The following is a 27,066-nucleotide window of genomic DNA, read 5'->3' on the forward strand; positions in this document are numbered from 1 at the left end:
TATTTTCTACAAAAGAAAAAAGTAAACTTCAAAGCTGATATTAGATAATAGTTTTCTTTTTCACTGATATCAAATAAATAGTACGTACTTTTAATTAACATCGATATTACCCCCTAATACACGAACCATTCAATCCTTTATTACTTGCAAGTAACTACTTCCAAGTTCAGATTTCGTATAACAAAAATGAATAAATTTTTTTATTGCATTTAAATGAGGCAAGACCAATTGTCTATATATATAATATAGTATGAAATTATCATTCGGTGTGAAGCAAACCGCCGTAGAAGGGAATATCGGTCTGAGGCAACCAAGTGTCTCCCAACGTGAAATTATATACGGTGAAGTTCATGGCTTCTGCCAAGTTCAACAGGCTATATCCTGACCACTGGACCCTTTTACTTGTATTAGCCCCCGGTCCAAAGTTGTCATATTCACCATATGAGATTGTGTCTAGCCCGGTTGTACCATTCCATTCTAGCCACCCAACGGGTTGGACAACATCGCTGATGTATGATTGTATGTAGACTGTCCTCGAGTAAGGCTTCCATGGCCGCCCAAGGAATGTCATGGTCGAGGGGTCAGCCGCGAGGTCCGGGGCAGCTCCAATAGTACAATTAATGATCGAGATTCCAGTTTTCTGGTTTGGGTCGGTTCTTCCTTGGGCTGTCACCGCATTCTTCTGATTTGCCATCGGTTTTCGGGCATATATGTTGCAGTTTTGAAAAATTGCAGCGGCATTTCCGAATATAAAATCTATGGTCCCTGTAACAAAAAATATTATATTTATAACCTCAAATATATATACTTGCTTTACCTTGTCGTTTTAGTTTATAGTTGAAGATATCTCCTACCATATATATCGCATTCACGATAGAACTGTCTCAAAGAATGAACGTAAAGCGTATCTTGGTAGCCTTCGAAACTACATCGATAAAATGTTGATCCATCCGCATTGTTTCTTACGGCTACGGCCTGGTGTTTCTGTGGTCCAGCTGTGTTTCGGAATGTCACATCAACTGCAACAAAACGGTCTCCAACCACCGCTGCAAACGCCAAAAAATAGTTATTATTATTGTCTAGATCTTAAGAAATATTTAGGACTTGTTCCAAATACAAAAAAATATATAAATGTGAAAAAACCAAAACACTTACTAAAGGTCGAAGAATTATAAGTAGTCCAACCATCAATAAAACTATGGTTTCCAGTTATTATGGTTTTATTGATTCCATCTCCAATAAGCATTATGTTCCTTTTCTTATTTGAAATGACAACATATTCTTCGTAAAGACCTGCCCTTGCATAGATTACGAAGTAGCCTTGCTCCGGGAATGTGTGGTTAGGTGCGGCAGCGACGGCCTCAGTTATGGTGGGGTAATTATCGGTTTCATATGGACCGACAGTGACTGCTTCCCTTACGAGGATCGAGCCACCGCTCGTCTCACCTAGCTCACCTAAATTTCTGTTAGCTTTCCGACAATCCTTGCTCTTGTCGCATGTTTTGCGTAAAACCTACAAATTAATTAGTTTACTTAATCATTAATTTTACATACTTATTATAATAGTAAACTATAGACATTTTCGTACACTGGTTACATTACATCATGTTCATACTTTAAAAGTGATAAATGTACATAAGGGAATCCATGTGAGTTTTTCGATTGGTCTGGAAGAAATCATGTGGACCCATGTGATTTTATTCGATATCTATCTTTCGTTTTTGTTAAAGTTTCATATAGTTAATGTTTATAAACTGAAAGTTGAAAGTCAAAACTCAAAACGCTTTTCGTATTCACAGCTTCGTTGACTCTGGTAATATATATGTGACTAGGCTATCTGGCCATGTGCCATTTTCGAGTGTCTAAAGTACGTAAACTCCGAACTTTGTAAACTGCATGTGCTGATTTAGGCTTAATGAAACAAATATCTATGCATGATTTGGTTCATAAAATATAATTACTATATATATAACATACAGTGGTCCGATAAACTTATATCCGTCATCCCATTTAATAATTTTAGATTTTTAGAGTATATATATATATAAAAAGATATAGTTTCTAGCTTACATTTTATGTTTAATATCATTAAAATGTATAATCAAAATGTTATATATATATATATATATATATATATATTAATTTTTAAATCACCACATACGATTTCATTAGGTCTTTAAACCCGATTCAATATAATTAGAATATTAAAACCCCCGTTAACTGTCTCAAAACAATACTTTATATATATGTACTTAGGAGTTTTTAATTATTTCTAAACATTCCGACATGATCTACTGTCTAGGTTTTTTTTTCCTTTTTCTTTCATGTGTACTTTAAGCTAATACTTAATAGTTTATTTATAAACCGACGTACGAAGACAAAACAAGAAGTAAAGTTCGACGAAATTACCTTAATCAAAGTCTCGAGCGGTTCACGAACTGCTTTGTTACCACCACCAAAGATTTTCCCCTTGGACCCTTTATACCTCTTCAAATTACGGTTTAGAGCGTGACTCACAAGCCCCAGCGACACACTATAGAGGCGCGTGAGATTCCCCAACGGCGTTCCAATTGCCGTCGCAAACCCACTCTTAGCGTCCACAAGACCGTCGAGGCACGTTTCCTGGTTAGTCACGACACCTCCGAGAAGACTTGTGACACGATCAACGAGCGCTGCTGTCATCACCTCCGCCGCTTTCAGCTCTTCCGAAACCGTCTCAAGGTAATCAACGCTAAGCTGTGCTAGCTCCCCGCAATCAGCCACCGCACTTACTTCTTCAGCCGTAGACGCGCCGGGATCATCCTTTACGCGTTCGGAAAAGCGATTGATGACTTTGGAGAGGCGACGAGCTTGTTTGAGGCATTGCTTCATTGTGAACTTTCCGTAGTTGTAAGGATCAGAGGGTGAGGATTTAAAGGCTGAGAGGATCGTGCGGCAGAGCTTCGGGTACGGAGTGGATTTGCAAGCGATGTTTGGCGACTGTGACGGAGGCGGTCTTGGAGGCTGTGTTGGAGTTTGTGAAGGAGACTGTGTTGGAGTTTGTGACGGAGGCTGTGTTGGTGGCTGTGTTGGAGGTTGTGACGGAGGCTGTGTTGGTGGTTGTGTTGGAGGTTGTGGAGGAGGCTGTGACGGAGGTTTTGTTGGAGACTGTGAAGGAGGCTGTGACGGAGTCTGTGTCGGTGAGACTAGCAAAGTCCATGACAGACAGAGAAGAGCCAAGAACAAGAGAGATGAAGAGAAGTGATGAGTTTGCATCTTTTTTTTAAAGTGTTTTTGTGTCCTTTTTTGTTATCTACTAAGAGCTTGTGTCCTATTTCATGTATGCATGGTAGGGGAGATATATAGGTATATGCATAAACATTTATAATGCATGGCTTGGGAGAGAAACTTATGAATAATGTAATGCATGTTGCCTTGTTTAGGAATTATTAGTCAGAGAAAATATTATACACAAATTTTCTATGTATAAAACTATATAAGGGCCACGTATATATCATTTCATTTTGATCAAATAATAGAAAATGTTAGATGCTTTTCTTAATAAGTTACCGTAAGATCCAATGGAGTGCACCAGGTGGTCGATTCGTACATTGACCAAAAAATATGGATATTAATATATGACATAGTTCAAATTTCGATATAGGATGGTGATTATTTTAATGACTCTAGAGTCGAACCTACGTTCATTACAACTTTACAAATTAGTTTTTTTTAAAAAATAGTATGAGTTTTAGCTAGTTTACAGAAAGATTGTACAACATATATCATTGTTTACTCATAAGTCGTATATAACAATATAAACATTTGCAAACTAATGCTAAACAAAGACAAAATTATTCAACTATTTTTAAGATTGTAACATATCCTCTTCCTAAACAGTTAAAGTTCACAATCACTTTTTACAATCCTATTTTGGATCAGAATATCAGATAAATATATAATTGGCTATAAATTAGGTGAATATGTGATTTTGAATAAACTAACAAAAATCGAAACCAATGATAATGTCTATAATTCACAAACCACATACGTAATGATTAATTAATTAGAATGAAGTCAAAATGAATACATGTGAGATGTTGCGGAACTTTGGGGCGAAGACAAGACCCGTTTGTAAGTTTTTTTTTGAAATCGTTAAATCATCACTTTGTTTGTTACACTTACAAGTTAGGCTCCAGTTAAGTATACTCTTTCCTAACGTTGGTTGGTTGCCAAGACTGATTTTATATTTTAGATAAAACCAACGTGAAAAGTCAAATTGCCTCAATAGGTAGATAGAATATATAATTATATATCTAAAATTTTGACAACCGAAATTAAATTTCAAAGATACGATTGTTTGATATCTTGTGGATTTGTAATATAATCTACGACTAATATTCAATCTTAAAATATAGTAAGTCAAAAGGTATTAACTTCCGGAATACCTGTCTAATATACAGTACACAATCATCTATTCATATCTTAATTATGGGATATACAATCAATATGCACATAACCTTAGTTGCTTTGGAAAAAACAAAATCAAACGTTATTATTGAAAAAACATTACAATTCGAATCATAATATAGAGCATATGCATTTGTAAGGAATAATTCATATATATCTAAAATACAACATTTCTTAGTTGGCAAATTTGTCAAAACAAATTTAAGAGCTGGATGATTTTTGTGATGTCGGCAACTTAGCATTGTCATACAAACCGGAAGACTTGCCGAGTTTTTTTGGTTTGGTCGGCCCATATTACCCATAACGAAAAAAATATATAGTTCTTGTACGTGTTCACCTTTTTCACAACATAACGTAAATATAAATACTCTCGCGGGTTCCAAAGGTCCGCTAATGGCCGTATCGTAATAATAACATCTACCAAGAGGGCTTTTACGCCTTTTCCTTAAGTCATTGTCTTCTAGTTCCGGTTTTACCCTCACAAACCTCAACGTCGACGACGAACACGGAGCAGACCGGCCGGTGATCGGAGAAACGTGACTCGCCGCGCACGTACGATAGCTGCCGGATTCCATCACCGTGCCAAAGAATCCTATCGCACCTGACGAAAAAAAATATGAGATAAACCGGTTCAGCTTAACCGACCCAAAACCAATCGAAATCCAAAATCATAAAATTTTCTGGTTAACTATATACCAGGCCGGAGTTCTTCGCTTGTTCTTCTTCTCTTTAGTAGTGTCTCCTGCGTAAGCATCTGAGTTATAAGAATACTTATAAGTTGGTGCGAAGAAGATTTTGCCTTCGTGCCATCCTTTGAACACTCGTCCTGCGTCTCTTTCGATCTTGAGCTGTAATTAGTTTCACAACCAATAAACCGGTTTAGCCTTTTTTTGAGTTCGATCAACACTGAATTTTTCTGTTTTTGATTTCTTGAGAGGAAAGGAACCGATTGTGAAACCTGATCTTTGTTAAGAAGAGCGTCCCAAGCGTTTCTATCCAAGAGGGTCTTTGTCTCTGAGTAACTCAATGCTATTCTGTAGTTCAAATCTCCAAGCCAGATGACCCGACTGAGGTTAAAATGCGTTAAGAAAACCAAATATTAGCAAAGACAGAGTAACGTTTAGTTGAAGAGGATTGTTAAGAACATCAAACGTGATATGAGACCTATAGTAACATATAAAGAACATGAGCTAAGCCAATAAGTTCTTGAATCTTACTCGTGCTTAGTGATTCGATCAGGGACACGGGTAAAAGAAGTTCTACAGATTCTAGGGAAAGTTGTGTTCTTGAGAATCTCGATCACATCTGAGTTTCTGCGACGTTCGTCTCCTTCTCTCTCACCAGAAGCTAGATGACTGCAGATGAAGCAGAAGCTCGTCTTGTATAGCTGCAAACTCACAGCTATGCATCCCTATGATGAATAACGAAAAAAGAATATAAATTAGAAGCAGAGCTTTTCTTCTTGTTTGAAGTGTGAGAGTGGTTAAGTAGTGTACCTTGTTTCCTAAGCAACCCATGATTCCGCGGGTGACGCAGGAGATTCTGAGATGAGAAACGTGTTGAATAAGTTCCTTTCTCATCCACACAGTGAGGAATATTCCCACCATTTGCTTTGATGCCACTAAGCCATACTTCATCATCATCTGGTTGCTTACAAGAGAAGCAACTTTTCCTCCTCCTCCTCCTTCTTCATCCTCGTCTTCATCATCATCATCATCCTCATCATCATCTTCGTCATCAGATAGTACACCGGTTTGGTTAACTAGACCTTCAGGACATCTGAAACAAGATTCTCTCCCGTATTTTCTTACAATCTCTTCAGAGAAAGTGCTGCAGTTACAGACCTTAAGCTTTCTCCTGCAATCTGTTCTGAAACTCTCACTGATCTTCTTCAAAGAAGGTTTCGCAAAGAACATCGATCCTGCCCCAAAAGACGGAGTTTTTGGACCAAGTCTTCCTCCAGAAGATGATGATGATTTGTTCAAGGATTGATTGATCATAGCTAACCATTTAGCAGCTGGCTCGTTGTCTCCAAGAACAAGAACATTTCCAGCATTCAATGGAACAATCTCCTGAAAACTATGAGGAAAGATTAAATCGATAACCCTCAATACATATATATCGATGAAGTACTCAAAGAGATTTAGAAATACCCTAAAACGTATATATCATATTCGCTGTGGACATGAAGCAAAGCATCGAGATTAAGACCAGAGTGTGGAGATTTTCCTCCTACGTTCCATGTTGCCACAAAGACTCTTCATATAGTTACAAAACCAAAACATTAGACATAAGAACAGAGCTTCTCTGTTTCGAGAGATAAAACAAAAAGGAGAAATTTTTTATTACAGAACAAGTCAAGAATCTATCCATAGAAATAGTTTTAACATAGATTTATGTATATACCTTAAGGACTGGTGTTGCTGAGCCTGAGTGGGCATTGAAGATCTGAAATTGCTTGAAGCTAACAGAGATTCAACTACTATCTCGGATTGAGACTCTGAAAAAGTCAAAAACAGAGCCAAAAAATAGCTGTAAAATATGAGAGAGACGACAAAATTCTGAAAAGATAGATAGACATAGACACACACATGTAAGTAAATATATATACACAGGGACATACTGTTAAATATATAGAGTGGATCCGACATGTTTTGTTCTAACAGTTAAAGCCACTTTCTTTGAGATGTTTCTCGTGGTATGACTTATGAGGGAGAGGATTCAAGAGCTTTCTTCCTCAGGTTTGGTCTTCGAACACTAAAGAATTAACAAACTATAGTACAAAGAAGCATTCAAATGCAAAGGGAGCTTTTTAAATTGTTGTTTACTTTTATCTTATGCAATGCTTCGGTCTTCACTTGGTTTTTCTTGTGTAGTATTTTATATTCTTGAAAAGAAGAGATCTTTATCAGCTTAGGAAGCAAAGATAAGAAAGAATTAAAATAAGTTAAAGAATATATTCTGAAATCAAGAACACTGTTCCCTTCATTTGATACTTATATGCCCCTGTTGTTCCTTTGCTTTTTCATTATACAAATCTTCTTCTCTCTTTTCATCTTTTTTGTTCTTTCTATTATGTGGTGTATAGACCTTGGATTGTATTATCCTATATGAATCTATGATGCGTCCCTTTGACCGAACTTTGATTACTTCAATTAGAAAGTAACGTTTTTAGTGCACACGTATATATATATGCGTGTGGTATATGTATGTAGGGCCTAGAATTCTCCAATAAAATCCACTTTAGTTTAGTATAATTTGACGATTTCATATCAAAATTAACTACTTGATTCTGTATTATATTAAAACAAGTTATTTGATTCGGTCAATTTTGTTTGGACTTTGGTTATCATTTTCCGGATGGTTGAGACTTGAGAGATTAAAATGTGGTTAAATTGGAAGATGACATTGATGCATAGGTGTATATACTGCATGAACAAAACCAAGTTGGAGTTATTCTCTTATGAAAATGTTATTGTCATATCCGAGTCTTAGTAGATAGGTAAGATGCGTTTTAAAGATCAGAAAAATAAATTGGATTCCTTGTCACTATTTTCCAATTCATAAATTTTATGTAGTCTGCAACCAAAATAAACCAAAAGGTGAAAACAAAGAGGAATCAAATCAAACAACTCTCTACTAGTAGTCTCTAATCACAGAATCTGATGCTATCTTTCTTTTTCTCTTTCCAAAACCAAAACATAGGCAACAAAAGATATGTGGATGAAGAAATGTTACAAAAGAGAAGAGGTTTTATTCACTTGCATGTGAAGAGTCCTGATCAAGACTGGTTTCCACAACAGAGACTGGGTCTGGTGCAGTCCCATGAACCCTGAACCGGTAGATGCAAGTGTGCGAGTCGCTTCCGTGGTTGGAGGTGAAGTCTAGCCTGACAGTATCTACAAGACCTGTGTATGATGAGTCTAAGATGTTGAATGTCTGTGCATTCGACCTGTCTAGGTCGTAAGTGAACTCTGTTAGAAGTTGTTTCTTTTCTTCCTCAACTGAAGATTCCCGTCCTTGCAGCCATCCTGATACTCGGCAATCTTTTGGAGCGCTCGATCTGTCGTAAGCTACACTCTGTTCATTTTCACAATGCATGAATCCATCAGGTCAGTGTATATATAATCCCAGAAATTAGACACAACCATGATCACATATTGAAATCGAAGCAGTAAAAACGTTCAGTATTGAACTTCTATGATCACAAACTACAAACAGCAAAGTCCCAGTAATTGCAAACAAAAACAGAAGATTACACAAACCTTCAAAAGATCCATTTATGCATACTATTGAACTCTTTAACAGAGGTTTGAGATGGCACTATATAATGAATTTCGAGAAAAGAATGCAAGAAAAACAGGCAAAAGGTCTTAAAGAAACTCTCAAAGGTAAGTGGCACACAAAATATTGGCGAAGAAGAAACTTATTTAGTAATTATAGTCCAACTCAGTGGATCTATTGCAGCTACCGAACTAAACTAAACCTCAAGCGTAAACCAGACAAATTCAGACAAAGAAAATACAGTCATCTCAATATGAAACCATTCTACACACACTCATGTATGTGAACTAATGAACGTCGTAAGAGCACACAAGAAGAAAACTGATACTGAGACAAAAATATTGTGCAGTGCAAATATCATTACCTTAGCTACATGCTCCAATGTGAAAGCCTCTGGTACGATTGGTCCTCTGAGCCTGATTTGAACATAGCCATTGCTACCTTTCAGAGCAAAACACTGACCAGGCTCCCCAAAACTTGGAGATAACATCTTAACAGCATTGGTATGAGCACGTCGAATGCTTGTGGCATACCAAATACTCGCTGTTCCAACAAGATACGGATCTGAATGCTGCATCACAAAAGCACCACCAGAGGCCACCGCATAGTCTACTCGTCCAAGGCCATCTGCAGCATGTTTCTCAATCTCTTTCTCCATGATATCACGAGCATAAGCTCTCAATTCATCAATGCTAACATCACTAAAAGAAGAATCATCGACATTACCCTTCTTCAGTTCCTCATAAATCCTCTGTAACTCATCTTTAGACACCCAAGGTTTAGCCTTTACTTCATCTACTGACTTCTCTAATGACTCAGTTCTAGATTCTATCTTCTTCAACTCACTCTGAAATGCAGAAGCTTTCCTCTCGATTTCTTGCTTCAACGCTTTGGCTTCCCTCTCCATCTTCTTATCAAGTAACTCAACTTGAACCTGCATAGTACTCGTTGTAGCCTTCACAAGACCATCTACTTCAGCAAGTCGACTCTCCAATCCCGAAAAAGCCATCTCCATCTCAAAAGAAGAAATCGGATAGGACGGAGACGGAGACGAAGCCTTGAGAATCATCTTCCTCGCCAACTGAATCAACCCAAGAATAATCAAAAGTGCACCAAGCTGCTTCGCAAATATCCTCACCACTCTCTTCCATCCCAATTTCTCAGGCTTAGGAGTCGCAACCTTCCGCGTCCGGCGCTGCGTAGCGGTGGTAGTATTAGTCCCCGTCGCGGCGGAACCAGACCTCCTCGTCACAGGACCTAAATCTTGGCCGTGAGATCGATCAAAGGTAGCCTCACCGCGGCTCAGATCTCTGCTCGTACCACCAGCTTCACCAACACCACCGTTCGCAAGCGATTCGCTTTGCGGGTAATCGAAGTTTGATTTCTTCTCTCCGGCAAGAATCGCCGTCCGTCTAGTCGCCGTCGCCGTGTTAGCGGTGATCGACACCGTCGATGCCGACATTTGATCTGGTTTGACTATACACAATCGCACCCCAAATCTTTTCGACAAATATCGAAATCAAAAACCCTAGTTTCGTTTCACTACAGAGTTGGCAAAATTCGAAAACTTTTGGAAAAATTCGAAATCTTTTTTGACAATTTCTCTCTGCAAAATTCTCAATTTTCAAAAACTCTGAACCGTCTTCTCCGTTTGCCCAATTCTTCTTTTTTTTAACGTCGTTCCTCTCTAATAAAATATTTAGTTTTTTTTTTTACTTTTTCAATTATTTAAAAAATAACTGCAGCGGTTACTTAACACATTAATTATGGAATTATCACTAAAGAAGCTCTTTAGTTACGATTTACGAGGTTGGAGAAGAAAATTAAAGATAAGAAAACTTCCCGACAGTTAAGATTTGTGAACCACACATTCTCAAGTTATCTCAATTTTAAACTACAGAACAAATCTCTCTCAAGAGTCAAAAGATAAACAAACAAACCAAACAAAACTCGTGTCAACAACTCAAGACCTTCGACTTGCTAAACCGGAGTCTCTCAGCTCCCATGCCGGTTTCCTCTCTCTTGTAACATCGTACTTGATTGCTCTAACCAATGGTTTCATCACCAACAAGTACTGCAATTCAAACCATCAAAACATGATGTTATAGTCAAGTCCCTTAAGACGTTATTCTGTATTGTTGTTTACTGAAATGGTTCAGAGGCGTTTACTTGGAATGCAAAGATTAAAGGAATCAGTCGTTTTCCTCTTTCGTTTGGGTTTCGCCCTTCGACCAGTTTCTTGTCAACGTGAATCGCCTTGTTGCCATTAAAAGAGATCTCTGTCATTGTGCTGACCAGATTGGGAATCCAAGAAGTACCGTCTGGAAGAATCTGTCACACGTTTGGAAAAATCTGATTTCAACATTGGTTCAACTACAACAGATAACATGGAAGAAACCCATCAACTCACCTTTTCATCGCTTTCATTCTTATGGCATCTTCCGCTGTTCTCAACAAGAATGACAGGAATAGATGAACCCTACAATAAAAGATTCAGATGTTAATGAATCTACTACTGATCTGACTACTACCAAGGTCGTTACAGAGAGACTTATGTGAGGATGTAATGTACAAAAAGGAGGAAACTCGTAATACCTGCATATCTTGTTTCTTCAGTTGAGCGCCTGTACGGATAACTTTAAGAAGAGCATCGGACCTTCTGGAGACAAAGAGGTCATAGTTTAACCCATCCGGTGGAGAGAACTGAGCATGTGTGAGAACAAGAGCAGACTTCTTCCATATCTCTTTACCAAATGCATCGGTTATAGCACTGACAACTTGCCTATCCAAGTCATCCACCCGGTATACATCCAAACGGTCTACGTATAATAGCACATCTATAGTCATGTTGAGGAGAAATCTGTTCAAATTCAACACCCACGAGTCCAAATTAATATACACATGACACAAATGTGCTCCAAATTAGGAGAACAACTTCTTAAACCTGGAAACAGTTCAACATACCGTTTGATAATGTTGATGGCTTGATCATTAACATATCCTCCCTCAATAAGACCAGGACTATCAATGATATTTAATGTAAATCCTGACCTTGAGCGAGAGACCAAGGTCGGCCTCAGTCCTTCAGACTATAAAGAGAGAAGCCACACACTTGATATGAGAAAGAAATACAACAAAGTTAGGCAGTAGAAAAGGAGCATTAAAATTAGCACCTGGAAAGTACTAACTGCAGCAGCATTCTCGCCTATAACTGAATTCACAGTTGATGACTTTCCAACACCGCCTTTCCCCATCACAAGGACCGTTAACGAGCTCACATCCTACGCAAGTTTTTATTTTTCAAACACAATAGAAACTAAAACCAGAGAGACATGAAACAACAAGCAAAAAGAAGACAGATGAAGCTAGAAACAAGAAAGGAACCTCTTCTTTATACTTCCCAAGAATCTCGAGCAATCTAGATTGAGTAGCAGGTGGGAACTGCTGGATACCGACCCATTCACGGGACATTTGCAAAGCTGCCATGGACACAAATCCTAGTCCTACACTTCAAGGAAAGCCCAAAAAGGATTATCAAAGCTAAGACTAAATTCATCTGCTAAAAATCTAAGCAATCAAAAGACCAATGAACAAATTTTTGATAAGTTGTCTAATTCCACTATCTCTGAATAAATCATATGACTTTCTATCATATCAAGTAAAGTCTTCTAAAAAAATCAAAAAGAACAAAAAGAAGAGAACTTTTTTTTTACCCAACAACAAAAACCCTTAAAACTTAAATCTTGAATCTTTGTTGTCTTCATCAGTTCCTTTTTCCAGATCTTTATATGAATATAATCTCATTGCTTTAGAAAGGAACACGGTGTAAAGTGAGCATACAAAGAACTAATAACTTGAGAAAGTAAACTAATCAAGTATCGAGAGATAATCAGAATCCTAAAATCCTCAACTGAGTCAAACCCCAAAAAAATCAAATGAGGATACTTCTAAGTGTGTGAACGAAGTGAAAGAAACCGGAGAGAAAGAGAGAGTAACCTACCTGAGGTTGAGCTATCAGTGGCGGATATTCTTCGCCGGATTCGCTAACCTCGTATCAAAATTAAAACCCTAGAAGTTGAAATTGACTTTTATGAAGATGATTGATTTGCTACAAATCTCTCAGTACAACAGACAGATCAGTAAAGTGCGTCCCTTTCACGTTTCAACCGGACTTAACCGAATATAATTGTTCTCGGACTTATTCCGTTTCAACCGGAGTAAACCGAATATCAATTTATGGATACGATGGGCTTGAAAAGCCCAATAATGGCCTAATAATAAACTTGTCCTCGTTTTGTGGATCGTCTTCTCTAACACACACAGACACACTAGATTTATTTAGTCTCAGACTCGTTTCGTCTTTATTTTTTTTTTTTTTACTCGGCGAGCTTTGTGAAGAAGAAACTGGTGATTTCATCGCCTTCGATCACTCCCTGGTACCGTTTTGTTCTCTCTCGTTGTTTTGATTAGTATCAGTGTTCCTTGTAGCTGCATTTATGTAGATCTCCATTGTTCTTCTAAATTTCGCGATCCTGTTTCCTGAATTTGATCCGTTTGTGCTGATTTCGATTCTCCAGTTATGTTTTTCTCGATTCTGTGTCTCTGATGCTCTTAGATCCGTTGGATCTGTGCAATTTCATATGAATTGTTGTTTTATATATTTTGATTCGCTAGTAAGTTCGCGTTTCGTTTGGATTTGTGTATTTCGTTCGCTACCAGATGCGAGATCTCTTTCCCTTGTTATGCTATTTTTGATCTTCAAGGATCAAATCTCGTTTGTTTCTTCTGATCTTGCTCTTACTTGGACTCACTCTACCGTTTGGTTTGTCTTTGTATTTCAGATTCACATTGCCTTTCTGAGATTGTAACCCGAAACGCAAGTCAACATGGTATTTAGTTCTATTCTATGATTTGTTTATTTCTGTTTTTGAACTGTGGTGTTTGATGATTTTTTTATGGTCTGATTTTGTAACCTGTGGTTTATATAGGTCGTGCTTGCTGCTGCCATTGTGGTTAAGTCTGGGAAAGGTGAATTAATTTTTCTACCTTTTACATTGTGTTCGAATTCTCGTTTTGTTCAATATATTTTGTTTTTTGGGCGTTTTCTCTAACTTGTGTTCTTTTATATAGTGCTTATTTCCAGACAATATGTGGATATGTCCCGTATCAGGATTGAAGGTCTACTTGCAGCTTTTCCTAAGCTGGTTGGAATGGGAAAGCAGCATACCTATATCGAGACAGAGAATGTGCGATATGTATATCAGCCTATTGAATCTCTGTTTCTGCTTCTTGTTACAACTAAGCAGAGTAACATTCTTGAAGATCTGGCCACCCTCACTTTGCTCTCCAAACTTGTATGCTTCTTTCTTCTTTTACTTTTACTTCTGCTACTTTATTTGAGGAGTTCATTTCCTTGATTCTGGATGTGTACTGGTTCTTAGTTATTTGGAAAAGTGAGTCTGTGTACTGTTGTTAGTACCATACCCTCGTCGAAGCCTGACAGTTCTTATGAGGGAGAGCTGAATTTTATTTCCAAAAAGGTTTTTTGCTACAGACAAAGCGTTGACATGCTGTTTGATCATTTGACTGTTTCTAGGTACCTGAGTATTCCATGTCTTTAGATGAAGAAGGGATTCTCAGGGCTGCTTTTGAGCTGATATTTGCGTTTGATGAAGTCATATCTCTTGGGCACAAGGAAAGTGTGACAGTTGCCCAGGTGAAGCAGTATTGTGAAATGGAAAGTCATGAGGAGAAGTTACATAAGCTGGTAATGCAGAACAAGATCAATGACACTAAAGACGTGATGAAGCGTAAGGCGAATGAGATTGACAAAAGCAAGGTACATGACAGGAGCGCATCCTGCTCTTTTATGCTATTTTTCTCGAACAGTTATAAATATTTCTTACTTAATTCTCAGATTGAAAAGAATAAGCCAGGATTTTCGTCCATGAGTTCAATGGGATCTGGAAGACTTGAAAGTAGTTTCAATGACTTGAGCATATCCAGTGGTGGTGGCGGTGGTTTTGGAAGTGGTTCTGGGTTTGGCATGATTTCAGATGTTGAGCCTATCAATACCAAACCGAAAGGTTAGTGTGTGTTAACTAGTTGATCTTTCACAGATGTCCCATCTATGGTTCCTTAGGCGCCTCTATCGATTTACTTAATTTCGATAACAAAAACTCTTTGCTTCAAAATTCTTATCCACCGTGCTTAACTTGACAGATCGATCACGGTCTTCTGTTACTGCTCCTCCTAAGAGTTCTGGCATGAAACTTGGCAAGTCTGGCAAGAACCAGTTAATGGAGTCCCTTAAAGCAGAAGGTGAAGACATCATTGAAGATGTTAAGCCTACTAGCCAATCCAGAGCGTCTGCCCCACCTCCAACTGATCCTTTCACTTTGACTGTCGAAGAGAAGCTCAATGTTGCATTGAGACGAGATGGTGGAGTCAGTAGCTTTGATATGCAGGGAACCTTGTCACTTCAAATTCTTAACCAAGAAGATGGATTTGTCCAAGTCCAGGTACTCCAATGTTCTTTCTTAACTGTTTGCAAGAGTTTACCAGGCCTTTTACAGTTTTCTTGAATACATCATCACACATCATCACTTTCTGTATTTTATCTTGAACCCGTCTATGTTTTATTTTGTCTACAGATTGAAACCGGTGGAAATCCCGAAATTCTTTTCAAGACTCATCCCAACATCAACCGAGATATGTTTAATAATGAGAATATTCTAGGGCTGAAGAGACCTGATCAGCCATTTCCCACTGGTCAAGGTGGAGATGGAGTTGGTCTTCTCAGGTGGAGAATGCAAAGAGCAGAAGAGTCAATGGTGCCACTTACAAGTAAGGCTTTGGAGTCTATCGTGTCTGTTTTTCACAGGTTTACATGTTTATGTTTGTCCCATTCATGCAAATCTTTTGTCTGGTGCAGTCAACTGTTGGCCTTCAGTCTCTGGAAACGAGACATATGTCAGCCTGGAGTATGAAGCCTCAGCCATGTTTGATCTGACTAATGTCATCATCTCTGTACCACTTCCTGCTCTAAGAGATGCACCAAGCGTTAGACAATGCGATGGGGACTGGAGGTTTGAAACATAAATTGACCTTTACACTCTGGTTTACCTCTTTATTTGTTCTGAAACTTATAATTGTCTTTCTATCCACCCTTAATAACTAACCGTATCTTTGTGAATATTATCAGGTACGACCCAAGAAATTCTGTTCTCGAATGGTCTATACTTCTCATTGACAACACCAACCGCGGGTAAACTAATGATGATGCCATCATCTGCTTAAAAACTACTTTGGAGTTTTATTTGTCATGTGAATGAATATACATGAAAATTTTGTTGCAGTGGGTCAATGGAGTTTGTCGTGCCACCAGCGGATTCATCGGCCTTCTTCCCCATCTCTGTTCAGTTTGCAGCCGCTAGTACTTACAGTGGCTTGAAGGTATGAATCTTGGTCTTCTGAAAAAATACAAGTTCCATATTTTGGTTTATCCGAGAATTGAGGCTTGTTGTGTTGGATTACAAATGAGATGGCATGTTCATAATGGTGCAGGTGACTGGAATGATTCCTCTGAGAGGTGGTGGTGGTGTGACCCCAAGGTTTGTGCAGAGGACGCAGCTGATTGCACAGAATTACCAAGTCGTATGAGAAGCTCTTTGAGTTTGTCCTTTTGGAGCCTCTGTTATTTTTAATTGCTTCTATACTATCTGGTCTTTGGGTTTGTCTCTCGTATTTGTATGCCAAAAATTGAAACTTAATGTTCTGGGATTTTGCTAGTTTCTTTATCAACTTACTACTACTAAGACATTATACATATTCATAACTTTTGTTTTTGCCAACTTCTTTCTCAATGGTAAGGATAATACGCTACCAATACAATCTCGCTTTTTTTCTTTTACTTCTTTTACTGGGAACCAAAGAAGCCATTGCATTTTTGAATCATAAAACATTTATTCAAGTAAAATTTTACAGATAGCTAAAGAGTTTTATTCATATATACGTGTGTACGTATAAACTCACGTTGCAAAACTTGAGAAAATCCATAGCAAGCTATCCAATTTATAAAGAAAGATTCATCATCTAGATTGAAGAAGATGGCGCAGGGCAGCAAGAGCATACTTTAATATCCCAGGGCAAGTAGCGAACCACTGCCTGGTACCGTTTTGTCTGGTTATTAACATCCCAAATATCATATGCTTCGAAGGTGATGTAGAGCGTGATTGCAGCAGATGGGTGAAAATTTGCTCTCAGAACCTTGACAAGTTCCAAACTTGTATCCTATACGATGCATTCATCATAACCAATACTATTAATTAATATGTTACAGCAAACAAGAGAAGAAGTTGTAATATTGATTCATTCGATTACTAACCGTCCTTTCGTTGTAGTAGGAGATAGCCATCTTCGAAATTCTGTTGAGAAAATCTCTGTTATTGTTCTCATGAGGCTCGCTGCTGCTAGCTAGGTCAGACTCGTCCAGATCCACAGATCCGTAACCGAATGTGTGACGTAGTTTCGACAAGTCCACATCAAAACCCTAAAAAGATGAATATGTATATGTATAAAAACCAACCATAAAATCAAAAGTAAAACAAAGATAATCAATAAATATCGAACGTTGGAGAGATTTATTGGATTACAAACCCCGCTCTTGTCCCACTCTTCATCTAAGAGTCGGAAATCATCTGACAAAGTTTCCCAATCATCCGAATCATACGAGTCATGTTTCGATGTCTCCTCTAACTTGGGACGCTTAGGGCAAGGAAGATCGGACCTCTCATGCTCAATCTGTGATCTCATCGCTGAAAATATTGGACGATTTGATATGGGGGGTTGAAAACTATAACCCTAATAATCGATGAGTTTATGATGAGGAAATCAAAAGAAATATATATCAAATTTTGTTTTTTCCATATTTTGTCTTTTAGGTCCATGTTTATCAAGTTACGATTAAATTTCCTACAAAAAAATAAAATATTGTGTATTCAAAATCTAAAATTTTATATTCCTTGCAACAGTGAGATAATGGCATATTCATTTATCGGTTCAAAATATCTATCCAAAAATACAAACCTACTAAATTATTCATATCTACCCAAATACATAACTTGGCTAATTAATGACATGATGAAACACCAACACCAAACCATACAAAAATCGATGTTGAAGGACAAAGCAAACACTTTTCTGCCCTCTTGAGCTTGCAGATATACCACAACAAACCTCTAACAAAATTCACAAAGAGGGTTTAGGCTTGCAAGAGTGTACTTCAAGATCTCCGGCTAAGTAGCGAACCACTGCTCTATAGGGCTTGGTCTGATTAGCATCATCAGACGGATCATTGACTTCGAAAGAGATGTATAAAGTGATTCCGGCATATGGATGGAAGTTTGCCCTCAAAATCTTGCCCAATTCAAGCCTTGTTCCCTACCACCAAACCAAATCAAATTTCGAAACAGAGTCATATAGATTCATGAAACAAAAAAAAAAAAAAAAATACAAAAAAACAAATATGTCCTAACGTTGTCTGCGTTGTGCTTGGTGAGAGCCAGATTGGACAACTTGGCGATAAAATCTCTGTTGGTTTGAGGCTCGCGAACCATTGTACTGTCGTCCAGATCCAAAGGTTGCCAGAAGTCGATATCAAAACCCTGCACCAAATCTCTCCCGATCGGGATAATCAAAATATTGAAACAAAGTAATAAAAACAAAAGAAATATAATATAGAGGAGAAAGAAATCTCAAAACCTTGCTTTTATCCCACTCATCATAGAACAGTTGAATCTCTTCCAGTGTTCCGTCTTCGGAATTATCTGTCGTCGAACGTTGTCTCCTCCATCTTCTGACGCGTTGGGGAAGTCATCGCTGAAAACCCTAATAATTTCGTGAAGATCAGAACACTACTTATATTACTAGAAGATTACCACGTGGCACTCTTATTACTACATGATGTATCATACTATTTTTTTTTTTTTTGTCAGTGATGTGTCATATTATATTCTTTTAGAAGCATACTAATCACTTTTAGAAGTTTTTGACTATACAGTATATCTTAAAATATCTAGCATTATTGGGTACATTATTCTAGTTTTCTCAGATCAGATTGTAATAATATTTTCTCTCTTCCTTTTTTTTTTTCTTCTTAATTATTTTCTAAAAGAATCCAATGTAATTTACCTCAAAAACTCTACATGACTTGTTCTTCTGGTTTTTTCAATTAGGATATATATGTTCATACTTAGATGTTCATACTTCTTTGTTGCTCAACCAGAATGCGAGATTAATTATGAAGTTTGATCAAGTCGTGTCACCGTCTATTGTCTTCAAACAGATAGACCGCGAAAAAAAAATTATATCTTCTTCTTTCTCTTTGACAAAGACTAGCACTTAGTGGAACTTTCAAGAGTTGATGTAACCATGTAATCAAATCCAGATTTTATACCTTGCAACACTTACATAATGGTATTCATTTAACGGTTCAAAATATCTATCCAAAAATACATAACGGTTCAAAAATACCTACTAGATTTGCAAATACATCTTTCCTTAGCGATCGGCGGCGATGGCATCACTTCAATCACAGAGATGAGTCGACTATGTGGAAGGAACTCTAACTTTAACCTTACCGATTCTCGTGTTTGGCCACTTTGATTTTAACCACGAGAGGAGAGTAATTAAAGATCTCTAATTACTCATAACGAAGACGAGATGATAACATTAGCAACGTGACACTCTCTCATAACGTTGTTGATTGGCTCATGCCACAAAAACTCATTACTATATCTTTGATGTACATATTAACTGAATATAAACCGGGAAACGATGATTAATTTAAGTAAAGCTAAGACTCTTAAATGGTGTTCACGTACGAGAGACATGAAAATAAAATTATATCCTTCCGATCCGGCACTCCTTTATCTATTATTGATTGATCCTCAAAGTGTTTTCAGTACGTAAAAAAAATTACCGAAAATCTTGGTAACTATTAGAGGACAATTTTTTTGTTTACTCGAGACGTTGGTTTGATACTAAGTCACCTTTTAGCTAATTCTTCATGACTGTTTTAATAAACTAATAACGTTTGCAATACTTTGATCTTACAGAATCTTAACAAATTAAACACGTTTAATGACTCAATCTTGGTTACGTTTTATAACAACTTTTTGAGTAAAAGAGAAAACTGACCTGTTTATTTTTTCTTAAATTTATGTAATCAACATCATGCATACACATTACACACCACGAATGGAATTTTTTTATCGACAATAACAAAGTATATAGTCATAAAAACTTCGTACCAAAACTTATGCACAAAGATATATAGTAATAATTAGCTCTCTCAATATGACGCGTATTAGCTGTCAAGAAATTAATAAGCTAACGTTTACGGCATTTTGATCTTACAGAAAACAAGTATCAGTAACTGTTAGCTTACTAATTTCTGGACAGCTAATACGCGTCATATTGAGAGCATATCAAGAAATTACTTTTACTTTTTTAAAGTTCATAAACACCACGAATGGAAATTTTTACTATATATAAGAGAGTTTAGTCATAAACAGTGCGTACCAAAAAACCTTATGAAAAAATATTTAGTCAAAAAAACTTGTAAGCTAAGTAAGAGCAATTGGAAAGATATGATACAACTAATATGACGCGTATTACTAAAACTATAAGCTATCAGTATGACTTAAATGAGGTCTGGAGTCTGAGTATGATCACTCATATTCATTATCTTGGCATAAATTAAAAGACAGTAAATAAAAGGAGGTTAAGAAAATGTGTACAACTGGAGTCTGGAGATAGTGAGATACCGAAAATGAATATATGCTGACAATTTTCTTCGTATCCTAAAATGGCTTCTCTTTTTTCTGTCTGGTGTACATTTGAAAAGTTGGGACCCTTTCTCCGTTTTGGTTTCCTTTTCGAAAGAAAAAAAATACAAATTAATTTTGTAAATCTTTTAAAGGATGTTAATTCTTTCTTTTGTTAGTTGTGGTTAATTCTTTCTTTTGTTAGTTGTGGTCCCAAATAGCATGTTTGTTGTAGTAGTATAATTTATGTGACAGGAACAATATGGATATATCATCGAGAAGACAGAAGAATTGTTTCCCACGACTTCATGAGTAAAAGTGACGAATGTATCATAATTTTTCTCAAACAGTTTTTAAAATCATAAAACTAAAAATGTATTACATATATTTCAATATTTTCTAACTAATTTCATCGATAAGATTTAGCATTTACATAACATCTTACATACACTTTTAATATGAAAAGGTAAATTAACAAAAAAAATAATAATCAAAACATATGTAAAATATAATCAAAACATAAGTAAAATATTTTTACATATAACACATAAAATAGAATCTAAGATATCAAAGCATCTCTTTTTATTGGTACATTAACCTTTTTGTTAGTTCATTAAAAACATTTTTTCCTTTCAAACATCTAATACACTAAATAATACTATATTAATACAAATAAAAAAATTAAGAAATATGAAATAAGAAAAATTAAGAGAATATGTATTGGATACCACAATTTAGATGGATAATAAAGAAAATACCATATTGTCTACAGGACATGTTTCTTCAACAGGAGGAATTTACGCCACTCTCCTTCAGTCCCCTACCTATAAGCCCATAAGCCCCTGCTGTCGGCTTCCACCACTTCCTGCCCATTTGTTGAGGGCTCGACTGTAAATTCCCCTACCCCAAAAACTGGTAATTACCTTGTTTTTCTGACACTGTGGTATCTCCTTCATTTTTCTCCAACATTGTGGCATCCGCTAATATTACCCAAAAATTAATAACAAACAAAAAAAAATCATGGATTTTAAAAATAAAAAGCAACATATTTTTAAACTAAATATATAATCTAACTAAAAAGATTTATAGCCTTATAAGTTGGTGGTATGCATTTCAAATAATGTTGTTAGTAAACTCTTATTTTTCTGTTTGCAACCGGCTAAAATTATTAGTTTTTTCCTTCATAGGTTTGAAAAGCTTGATATGGAGATTACAGGTATTCTCTCATAGTTTGATAAACCTGAACTTACTGATGGATATGTTGATACGAGCTCATATTTCTAAGTGAAAAGGACTTCTTTTCTTTTTGTCTTGCAGGCTAAGGCTCAAGTCAATAATATTGCGGCCTTATCAAAAAGTGGAGAAGGGTGTTTTGGACTCGGATATTGTTGCTGTTGCAAACTGCAATGGTATTAGTGGCCAGTTTTGCGGATAGACAATGCAAATTTTAGTTGATAGTAGTACGTATAAATAAATATCAATACTTATGTAGTAAACCTTCAGGTTTCCGATGGTACCTATAAGTAAGTAAGTTAATATCTCTTCATGATTTTAAGTGCTTGGCTTTTTTAGTCATAAAGACCCTAATAAAGACCCAATAATAGTACTCATACTTTTCACATTGTGAATCGGTCATAAAGAACGTCCTTAGATGGTGTTTACAGTTTACGTAAGAAAGACATCAAATTAACATTTTATCCTTCCGGCACTTCTTCCTCTTTATCTATTATTGAGTCATCCTAAAATTTATTTTCAGTAAAAAAATAAAAATTACCGAAAATCTTGGAAACTATTTGAGGACTACAAAAATTTGTTAGAGAGGAGACAAAAACAAGACTGCATGGGGATTGGTTTGCATTGGATTATTATTAAGGGAAAAAAAACAAAAAAAAAATACAGAAATCCCCAAAACCCATATTTATTTTCTTTAATTTGGCTGATCCCAAAAAAAAAGAATTGGGAATTTCTGAACTCAGTTAAAAAATTTAGAAGAAAATAAATTAAGATCTACAAAGCTTCATTCATGTATGGGTTTTTGAGGCAAGGGGAAACCACAAAATGCAGAGGGAGAGAATGAGCAAGAAGAAGAGCAGTCAGGTTCATTGTATTCCCTCTGATGATCTTATTCTCATGACGGCTTCAACTTCTAAACACATTTCTCAAATCAGATTGTACAAAGCCTGGAAGGGTAACAACGTAATAATATTTTCTTTCTGATCCCTTCTTCTTCTCTTTAACAACAATTCAATGTTCTTCTCTTAACCTATTCAATGTTTTCTTTCTTGTTCAACAAGAATGTGAATATGATGTTTGGTTCATCTTTTGTTTCATCAGAGATTCTTCTGTGGTGGTAGACTAATCTTTGGTCCTGATGTATCATCTCTGTTCCTAACCTCGTTCTTGATTGGAGCTCCTGCGCTTACGTTCTGCATAAGGATGCTCGTGTGGATCAGAAAAGGCGATCCTTTCTTCAACTACATGGTTCTGACTTCAGGATTTATCCTCACCCTCTTGGTTTGTTTCCTTTGAAGCCCTCTCTCTCTCTCTCTTAGCTTTAAGTTGGCTTCCCTTGAAGCTGATATATATCTTGGAATCTGCAGGCTTTTATGTTTCTAGTCTTGACATCAGCTAGGGATCCAGGAATCATCCCAAGGAATAAAACATCAATGAATATTGAAGATGATTCAGATAGTTCCTTGACACAATCTATGGAATGGGTCAACAACAAAACTCCTAATCTCAAGATTCCAAGAACCAAGGACGTTTTCGTCAACGGTTACACGATCAAAGTCAAGTTCTGTGATACTTGCTTGCTCTATCGTCCACCTCGAGCATCACATTGCTCCATCTGCAACAACTGCGTCCAACGCTTTGATCATCATTGTCCTTGGGTTGGACAGTGCATTGCCCGGGTAAGTCTTGAACGGATACTAGAATAGATTTCCACACTTCTTGTTCAGAGAGTAATTGTTTCTTGGTGTTCAACTTTTGCAGAGAAACTACCCGTTCTTTATCTGCTTCATCTCAACTTCAACATTGTTATGCATATATGTCTTTGTCTTCTCCTGGATCAATCTGATTCGACAGCCTGGCAAACTATGGAGGACAATGTCTTATGATATAGTGTCTGTCATTCTTATCGTCTATTCATTCGTTGCTGTCTGGTTCGTTGGTGGCCTTACCATTTTCCACTTCTATCTCATGTCTACAAACCAGGTATGTTCCTTACCTTTATCAGAGGACCACATCTAAATCTTGTTAGCTAGCTTTTAGCCTTGAGACCTTTCTCGTGTTGTGTCTGTTTTGCAGACAACATATGAGAATTTCCGGTACCGTTATGACAGGAAAGAAAATCCTTACAAGAGAGGGTTTCTGAAGAATGTTACAGAAGTATTATTTGCTAAGATCCCGCCTTCGCAACTAGATCTCAGAGCAATGGTCCCGGAAGAAGATGACATGACAATAGCATCTAACGGATCCGAGTATGAGTCAGAGTATAGCTCCTCCGTGAGATATGATATAGAAATGGGAGGCAAGCTCACTAAAAGAGAGAGCCCGAAAAAGCTTCCTCTGCCTACACAAAACTTAGATATCAAGGACATTAGTGATGACTACGACAGATCTAAGATGACTAGAGAGGATGCTTCTGAGCATGATCCTTCCTTCTTCTCAACTCAACTAGATTTGCCAAAGTAAATTGTAATGAAGAATCCCTCATTGTTGTATCATCTTTGTCTATATTCTCTCGAACATTCTGATGAAATCTGTATAGCAAGAATTACAGACAACTGGTTCCAGAGGCCCATGTGTCTTTGGTCTTATCCAACAACATTACTCAGCAAAACCATATGTAGATTAGAACACCAAAATGTTTAACATTCGGCTTCATTGGCAAATATTATTCTTTCCCAGAATGAGAAATCCTCAGACAACAGATCTCTTACAAGTAAAAAAGAAACAACAGTTTAGGTTCGAGAAGCTTAAGACACTGAGAGTTGATAGCAACATCATAGTCTCTTCAAACTTTTCTTTCTGGCATCTACCTTCTTCTTATCTGCCTGAACCTTAGCCAAACCTGCTTCCCTTTTTTGCGTGGTAGTGGCCACACTTGCAGATCCTGCTGTGGCTGCTACAGCCACGTGTGGTTGGTCTTGGGCACTAGTTGTTGTTACTCTCTTAATGTCTGTTATTGAAGAGGGCATTGCAGTAGCAGCGCCAGGCGTCTCGTTGTTGGTCTGGCCAACATTTAGAGCTGTCGTTGACTCTGAGATAGCTCCTGTCTTGAACTTCGGTTTTGGTTTAGCATGTATACCTGTGTAAAGCCTGCATACAGTATACAAGCATTTTATTTTTTGGCAAAAAGGCAGAGAAGGTTCAACAACATTTGAGACCAAAGCAGAGATGGCTCACCTAGCATGCCTTGCATATTCGTCATAGTTTTCAAGTAACATCTTTCCAGCCTGTTCATTCAATGCAGATTCTGGAAATGGCTCAATCAATAAGCACCTCACAACCTGTTATAACATGTACAAAACACAGACCCTCAATATCAAGTTTTCAAGAAGCCAGTAAAAGAGATGAATAGATAAGGGGGTCAAGCATCTTACAGAGAGAACATGTCTTAATCCGAGACTAGGGTTCCAATCCTTTTTAAGCGTATTAACACAGATCTCTCCATTAGAAGCAACATTAGGATGAAAAATCTTTGTCATGAAGTAGCCTGCAATGTCAAACTCAAGAAATTAGAAACCATTACAAAAAGATTCAATGTGTCTCTGGCTTAACATAGAATTTAAGTGAAGATGCATACCTTTAGGCGGCGAATGTGGAAAATCATGCGACAGTGCCAACTTCATACGGAAAAGTCCATTCTCATAAGGAGTACCAACTGCACGCAATCAAAGTAAAGAACATCTTACTTTACATCATTCAACATTTGTAATCTTGTACGAGAATGAAATTGATAGGGAAATATAAGTGCTTACCTGGTCCTTCAATATCAGCACATATTTGTGAGAAATCCTCGTCATTAACGACAACCTTGATACCATCAGGAGGGGATTCGTCCAGACTCTTCAGCTCCTTGGCAAGCTGCTTGATAACATTGGGTGGTAGATTCTCATTACTTGCCTGCGCATTAAAAAAGAAAACACCATCAAAGAAGACAATTCAGTACAGTCCCAGCTAAAGGTTTAAGCACAATCCAAAGCAAGAAACAGAGAGCGAGAGAGTTACCATGGAGAATAATACGCACAAAAAAACCCTCCGGAAAAGTTCTTTTCCACAGACTAAGATAAAACAGGGAGAAGCAGCAATGTGATAAGATCCTTTTTCTGGTCTTCAAGACTCAAATGCGATGAAACTGTTAACAACCCAAAGTCACAAAAAGGTAATTAGCGTCGATTCATTAACAGATTGGTCTAAGAAACAACATTGATTCACAGCATAAACGTTTCATCAACATATCAATTTGTCAAAATCATTAAATCCAATACCACACCGTAATGAACTATTAAGAAAAGTAAGGCAATTGAGCAAAACCAATGAACAAAAATCTAAACTTGAAGCTTATGGAGAAGAGTGAAGATACGAATTAACATAGATTCAAGCAAATTAACAGTGACCAGACCCTCATAAGAACGGAACACATCAGAAAAAGCCAACGAATTGATCAAATCAATAGAAAACCCTAAAACGGATCAAATTTGGGATCTCGGGCAAATTGACTCTTTAGGGTATCCAAGAATAACTCATAAGACCTAATTGAGGCTAAGTTATAATACGAAGAGATCCCACAACAGAGACAAATCAAAGAATCACATCCTAAGCAGATCGTTTCAAGAAAGAAACATATGAAAACAAAAAACAAAATTGAACATCAAGAGAGAGAGATCTCAACGACGTTACCTTCTTTACCCAGAATATGAAAATAAGCAAGAGAGTGAGAAAAGGCGATCCCTTTTCCCTCTACCTCTCAAAGTAAATGATTCAACTTGAAATCGAAGACGAAGAAGAGAGAAGAAGAGAGAAGAGAGAAGAGAGAGAGGTTCAACTTCAATTATTGTGAATTTTTAATAAAAGAAATAAGAGATAAAATGTTTTTTTTTGGGTTAATTTAAATAAAAAGGGAGCGTATCATAGAAAAGGAAAAAAAGGAAAAACAAAGATAGAGGGTAATATGGTAATTTAACTGCCAGCCTGGAATAGACCGTTGGGATGTCTTCTTCTTCGCACCCGCTTTAACTTAGTTGAAGTAGTAGCCGTTACTTTGTGTCAGGTGTTGTTCTTTTTTTACTTGATTTGTTTTCTAATGAGATCATCTCAATCAAGGTTGCTTCTTAATTATGAATTTATTTAACCCAGATTTGTAATACAAACAAATATTATTGATGTTAGATATGTAAGAAAAAAAGACAACCCTAATCAAGGAGTTGATTTAATTACACTTAAAGAAAAGTGTATCATTTTATTTTTTTAAATGAGAAATATGAATGGTAAGGGGGGA

At 36.9% G+C, this 27,066-nt stretch overlaps 8 protein-coding genes across 12 annotated transcripts; 2 read left to right on the forward strand and 6 right to left on the reverse strand.

Annotated features, from left to right (window-relative positions):
* Positions 1–40: 40 nt before the first annotated feature.
* LOC104768694 (putative pectinesterase/pectinesterase inhibitor 47) lies at positions 41–3,354 on the reverse strand. The gene is made up of 4 exons (XM_010492726.3): positions 2,410–3,354; positions 1,156–1,513; positions 855–1,046; positions 41–765 (listed from the first exon to the last, which is right to left on the reverse strand). Exons 1-4 carry the CDS (start codon positions 3,253–3,255, stop codon positions 260–262), a joined length of 1,902 nt encoding a protein of 633 aa, XP_010491028.1. The 5' UTR covers positions 3,256–3,354; the 3' UTR covers positions 41–259.
* A 1,154-nt stretch (positions 3,355–4,508) lies between these two features.
* On the reverse strand, positions 4,509–7,559 carry LOC104768695 (type I inositol polyphosphate 5-phosphatase 10). 3 transcript variants are annotated; one of them, XM_010492727.3, is made up of 8 exons: positions 7,073–7,559; positions 6,856–6,949; positions 6,603–6,707; positions 5,946–6,528; positions 5,667–5,860; positions 5,408–5,516; positions 5,146–5,297; positions 4,509–5,050 (listed from the first exon to the last, which is right to left on the reverse strand). In XM_010492727.3, exons 1-8 carry the CDS (start codon positions 7,098–7,100, stop codon positions 4,900–4,902), a joined length of 1,416 nt encoding a protein of 471 aa, XP_010491029.2. In that variant the 5' UTR covers positions 7,101–7,559; the 3' UTR covers positions 4,509–4,899. The 3 variants fall into 3 exon arrangements, with proteins under 3 accessions (XP_010491029.2, XP_087361581.1, XP_087361580.1); XM_087505455.1 differs by having other exon boundaries at positions 5,946–6,521; positions 7,073–7,339; XM_087505454.1 differs by lacking the exon at positions 6,603–6,707 and having other exon boundaries at positions 7,073–7,323.
* A 402-nt stretch (positions 7,560–7,961) lies between these two features.
* LOC104768696 (SUN domain-containing protein 1) lies at positions 7,962–10,459 on the reverse strand. Its single transcript, XM_010492728.2, has 2 exons — positions 9,098–10,459; positions 7,962–8,529 (listed from the first exon to the last, which is right to left on the reverse strand). Exons 1-2 carry the CDS (start codon positions 10,193–10,195, stop codon positions 8,203–8,205), a joined length of 1,425 nt encoding a protein of 474 aa, XP_010491030.1. The 5' UTR covers positions 10,196–10,459; the 3' UTR covers positions 7,962–8,202.
* Positions 10,460–10,543: 84 nt separating this feature from the next.
* On the reverse strand, positions 10,544–12,938 carry LOC104768697 (translocase of chloroplast 34, chloroplastic). Of its 2 annotated transcripts, none has more exons than XM_010492729.3 (8): positions 12,734–12,938; positions 12,118–12,236; positions 11,907–12,014; positions 11,698–11,822; positions 11,329–11,593; positions 11,144–11,212; positions 10,903–11,064; positions 10,544–10,807 (listed from the first exon to the last, which is right to left on the reverse strand). In XM_010492729.3, the coding sequence occupies exons 2-8, from the start codon at positions 12,217–12,219 to the stop codon at positions 10,697–10,699; spliced, it is 942 nt and encodes a 313-aa protein (XP_010491031.1). In that variant the 5' UTR covers positions 12,220–12,236; positions 12,734–12,938; the 3' UTR covers positions 10,544–10,696. The 2 variants fall into 2 exon arrangements, with proteins under 2 accessions (XP_010491031.1, XP_010491032.1); XM_010492730.3 differs by having other exon boundaries at positions 12,118–12,241; positions 12,734–12,890.
* An 80-nt stretch (positions 12,939–13,018) lies between these two features.
* On the forward strand, positions 13,019–16,621 carry LOC104768699 (coatomer subunit delta-like). Its single transcript, XM_010492731.2, has 12 exons — positions 13,019–13,169; positions 13,575–13,622; positions 13,722–13,761; positions 13,864–14,087; positions 14,330–14,572; positions 14,651–14,819; positions 14,956–15,254; positions 15,387–15,579; positions 15,668–15,821; positions 15,938–16,000; positions 16,092–16,188; positions 16,300–16,621. Exons 2-12 carry the CDS (start codon positions 13,620–13,622, stop codon positions 16,393–16,395), a joined length of 1,581 nt encoding a protein of 526 aa, XP_010491033.2. The 5' UTR covers positions 13,019–13,169; positions 13,575–13,619; the 3' UTR covers positions 16,396–16,621.
* Positions 16,622–16,678: 57 nt separating this feature from the next.
* LOC104768700 (uncharacterized) lies at positions 16,679–17,610 on the reverse strand. The gene is made up of 3 exons (XM_010492732.3): positions 17,392–17,610; positions 17,120–17,284; positions 16,679–17,025 (listed from the first exon to the last, which is right to left on the reverse strand). Exons 1-3 carry the CDS (start codon positions 17,545–17,547, stop codon positions 16,828–16,830), a joined length of 519 nt encoding a protein of 172 aa, XP_010491034.1. The 5' UTR covers positions 17,548–17,610; the 3' UTR covers positions 16,679–16,827.
* A 4,777-nt stretch (positions 17,611–22,387) lies between these two features.
* On the forward strand, positions 22,388–24,349 carry LOC104768702 (putative protein S-acyltransferase 3). Its single transcript, XM_010492734.2, has 5 exons — positions 22,388–22,757; positions 22,896–23,075; positions 23,162–23,473; positions 23,556–23,777; positions 23,871–24,349. The coding sequence occupies exons 1-5, from the start codon at positions 22,620–22,622 to the stop codon at positions 24,255–24,257; spliced, it is 1,239 nt and encodes a 412-aa protein (XP_010491036.1). The 5' UTR covers positions 22,388–22,619; the 3' UTR covers positions 24,258–24,349.
* Positions 24,350–24,396: 47 nt separating this feature from the next.
* LOC104768703 (ubiquitin-conjugating enzyme E2 22) lies at positions 24,397–26,681 on the reverse strand. Of its 2 annotated transcripts, none has more exons than XM_010492736.3 (7): positions 26,469–26,681; positions 25,797–25,923; positions 25,547–25,691; positions 25,372–25,449; positions 25,169–25,281; positions 24,972–25,075; positions 24,397–24,884 (listed from the first exon to the last, which is right to left on the reverse strand). In XM_010492736.3, exons 2-7 carry the CDS (start codon positions 25,797–25,799, stop codon positions 24,569–24,571), a joined length of 759 nt encoding a protein of 252 aa, XP_010491038.1. In that variant the 5' UTR covers positions 25,800–25,923; positions 26,469–26,681; the 3' UTR covers positions 24,397–24,568. The 2 variants fall into 2 exon arrangements, with proteins under 2 accessions (XP_010491038.1, XP_087361583.1); XM_087505457.1 differs by having other exon boundaries at positions 25,797–25,981; positions 26,345–26,572.
* Positions 26,682–27,066: the final 385 nt, after the last annotated feature.

Source organism: Camelina sativa, chromosome 20 (genome assembly GCF_030686135.1).
Source record: "Camelina sativa cultivar CO46 ecotype springtype chromosome 20, ASM3068613v1".
Taxonomy (NCBI): Eukaryota; Viridiplantae; Streptophyta; class Magnoliopsida; order Brassicales; family Brassicaceae; genus Camelina; species Camelina sativa.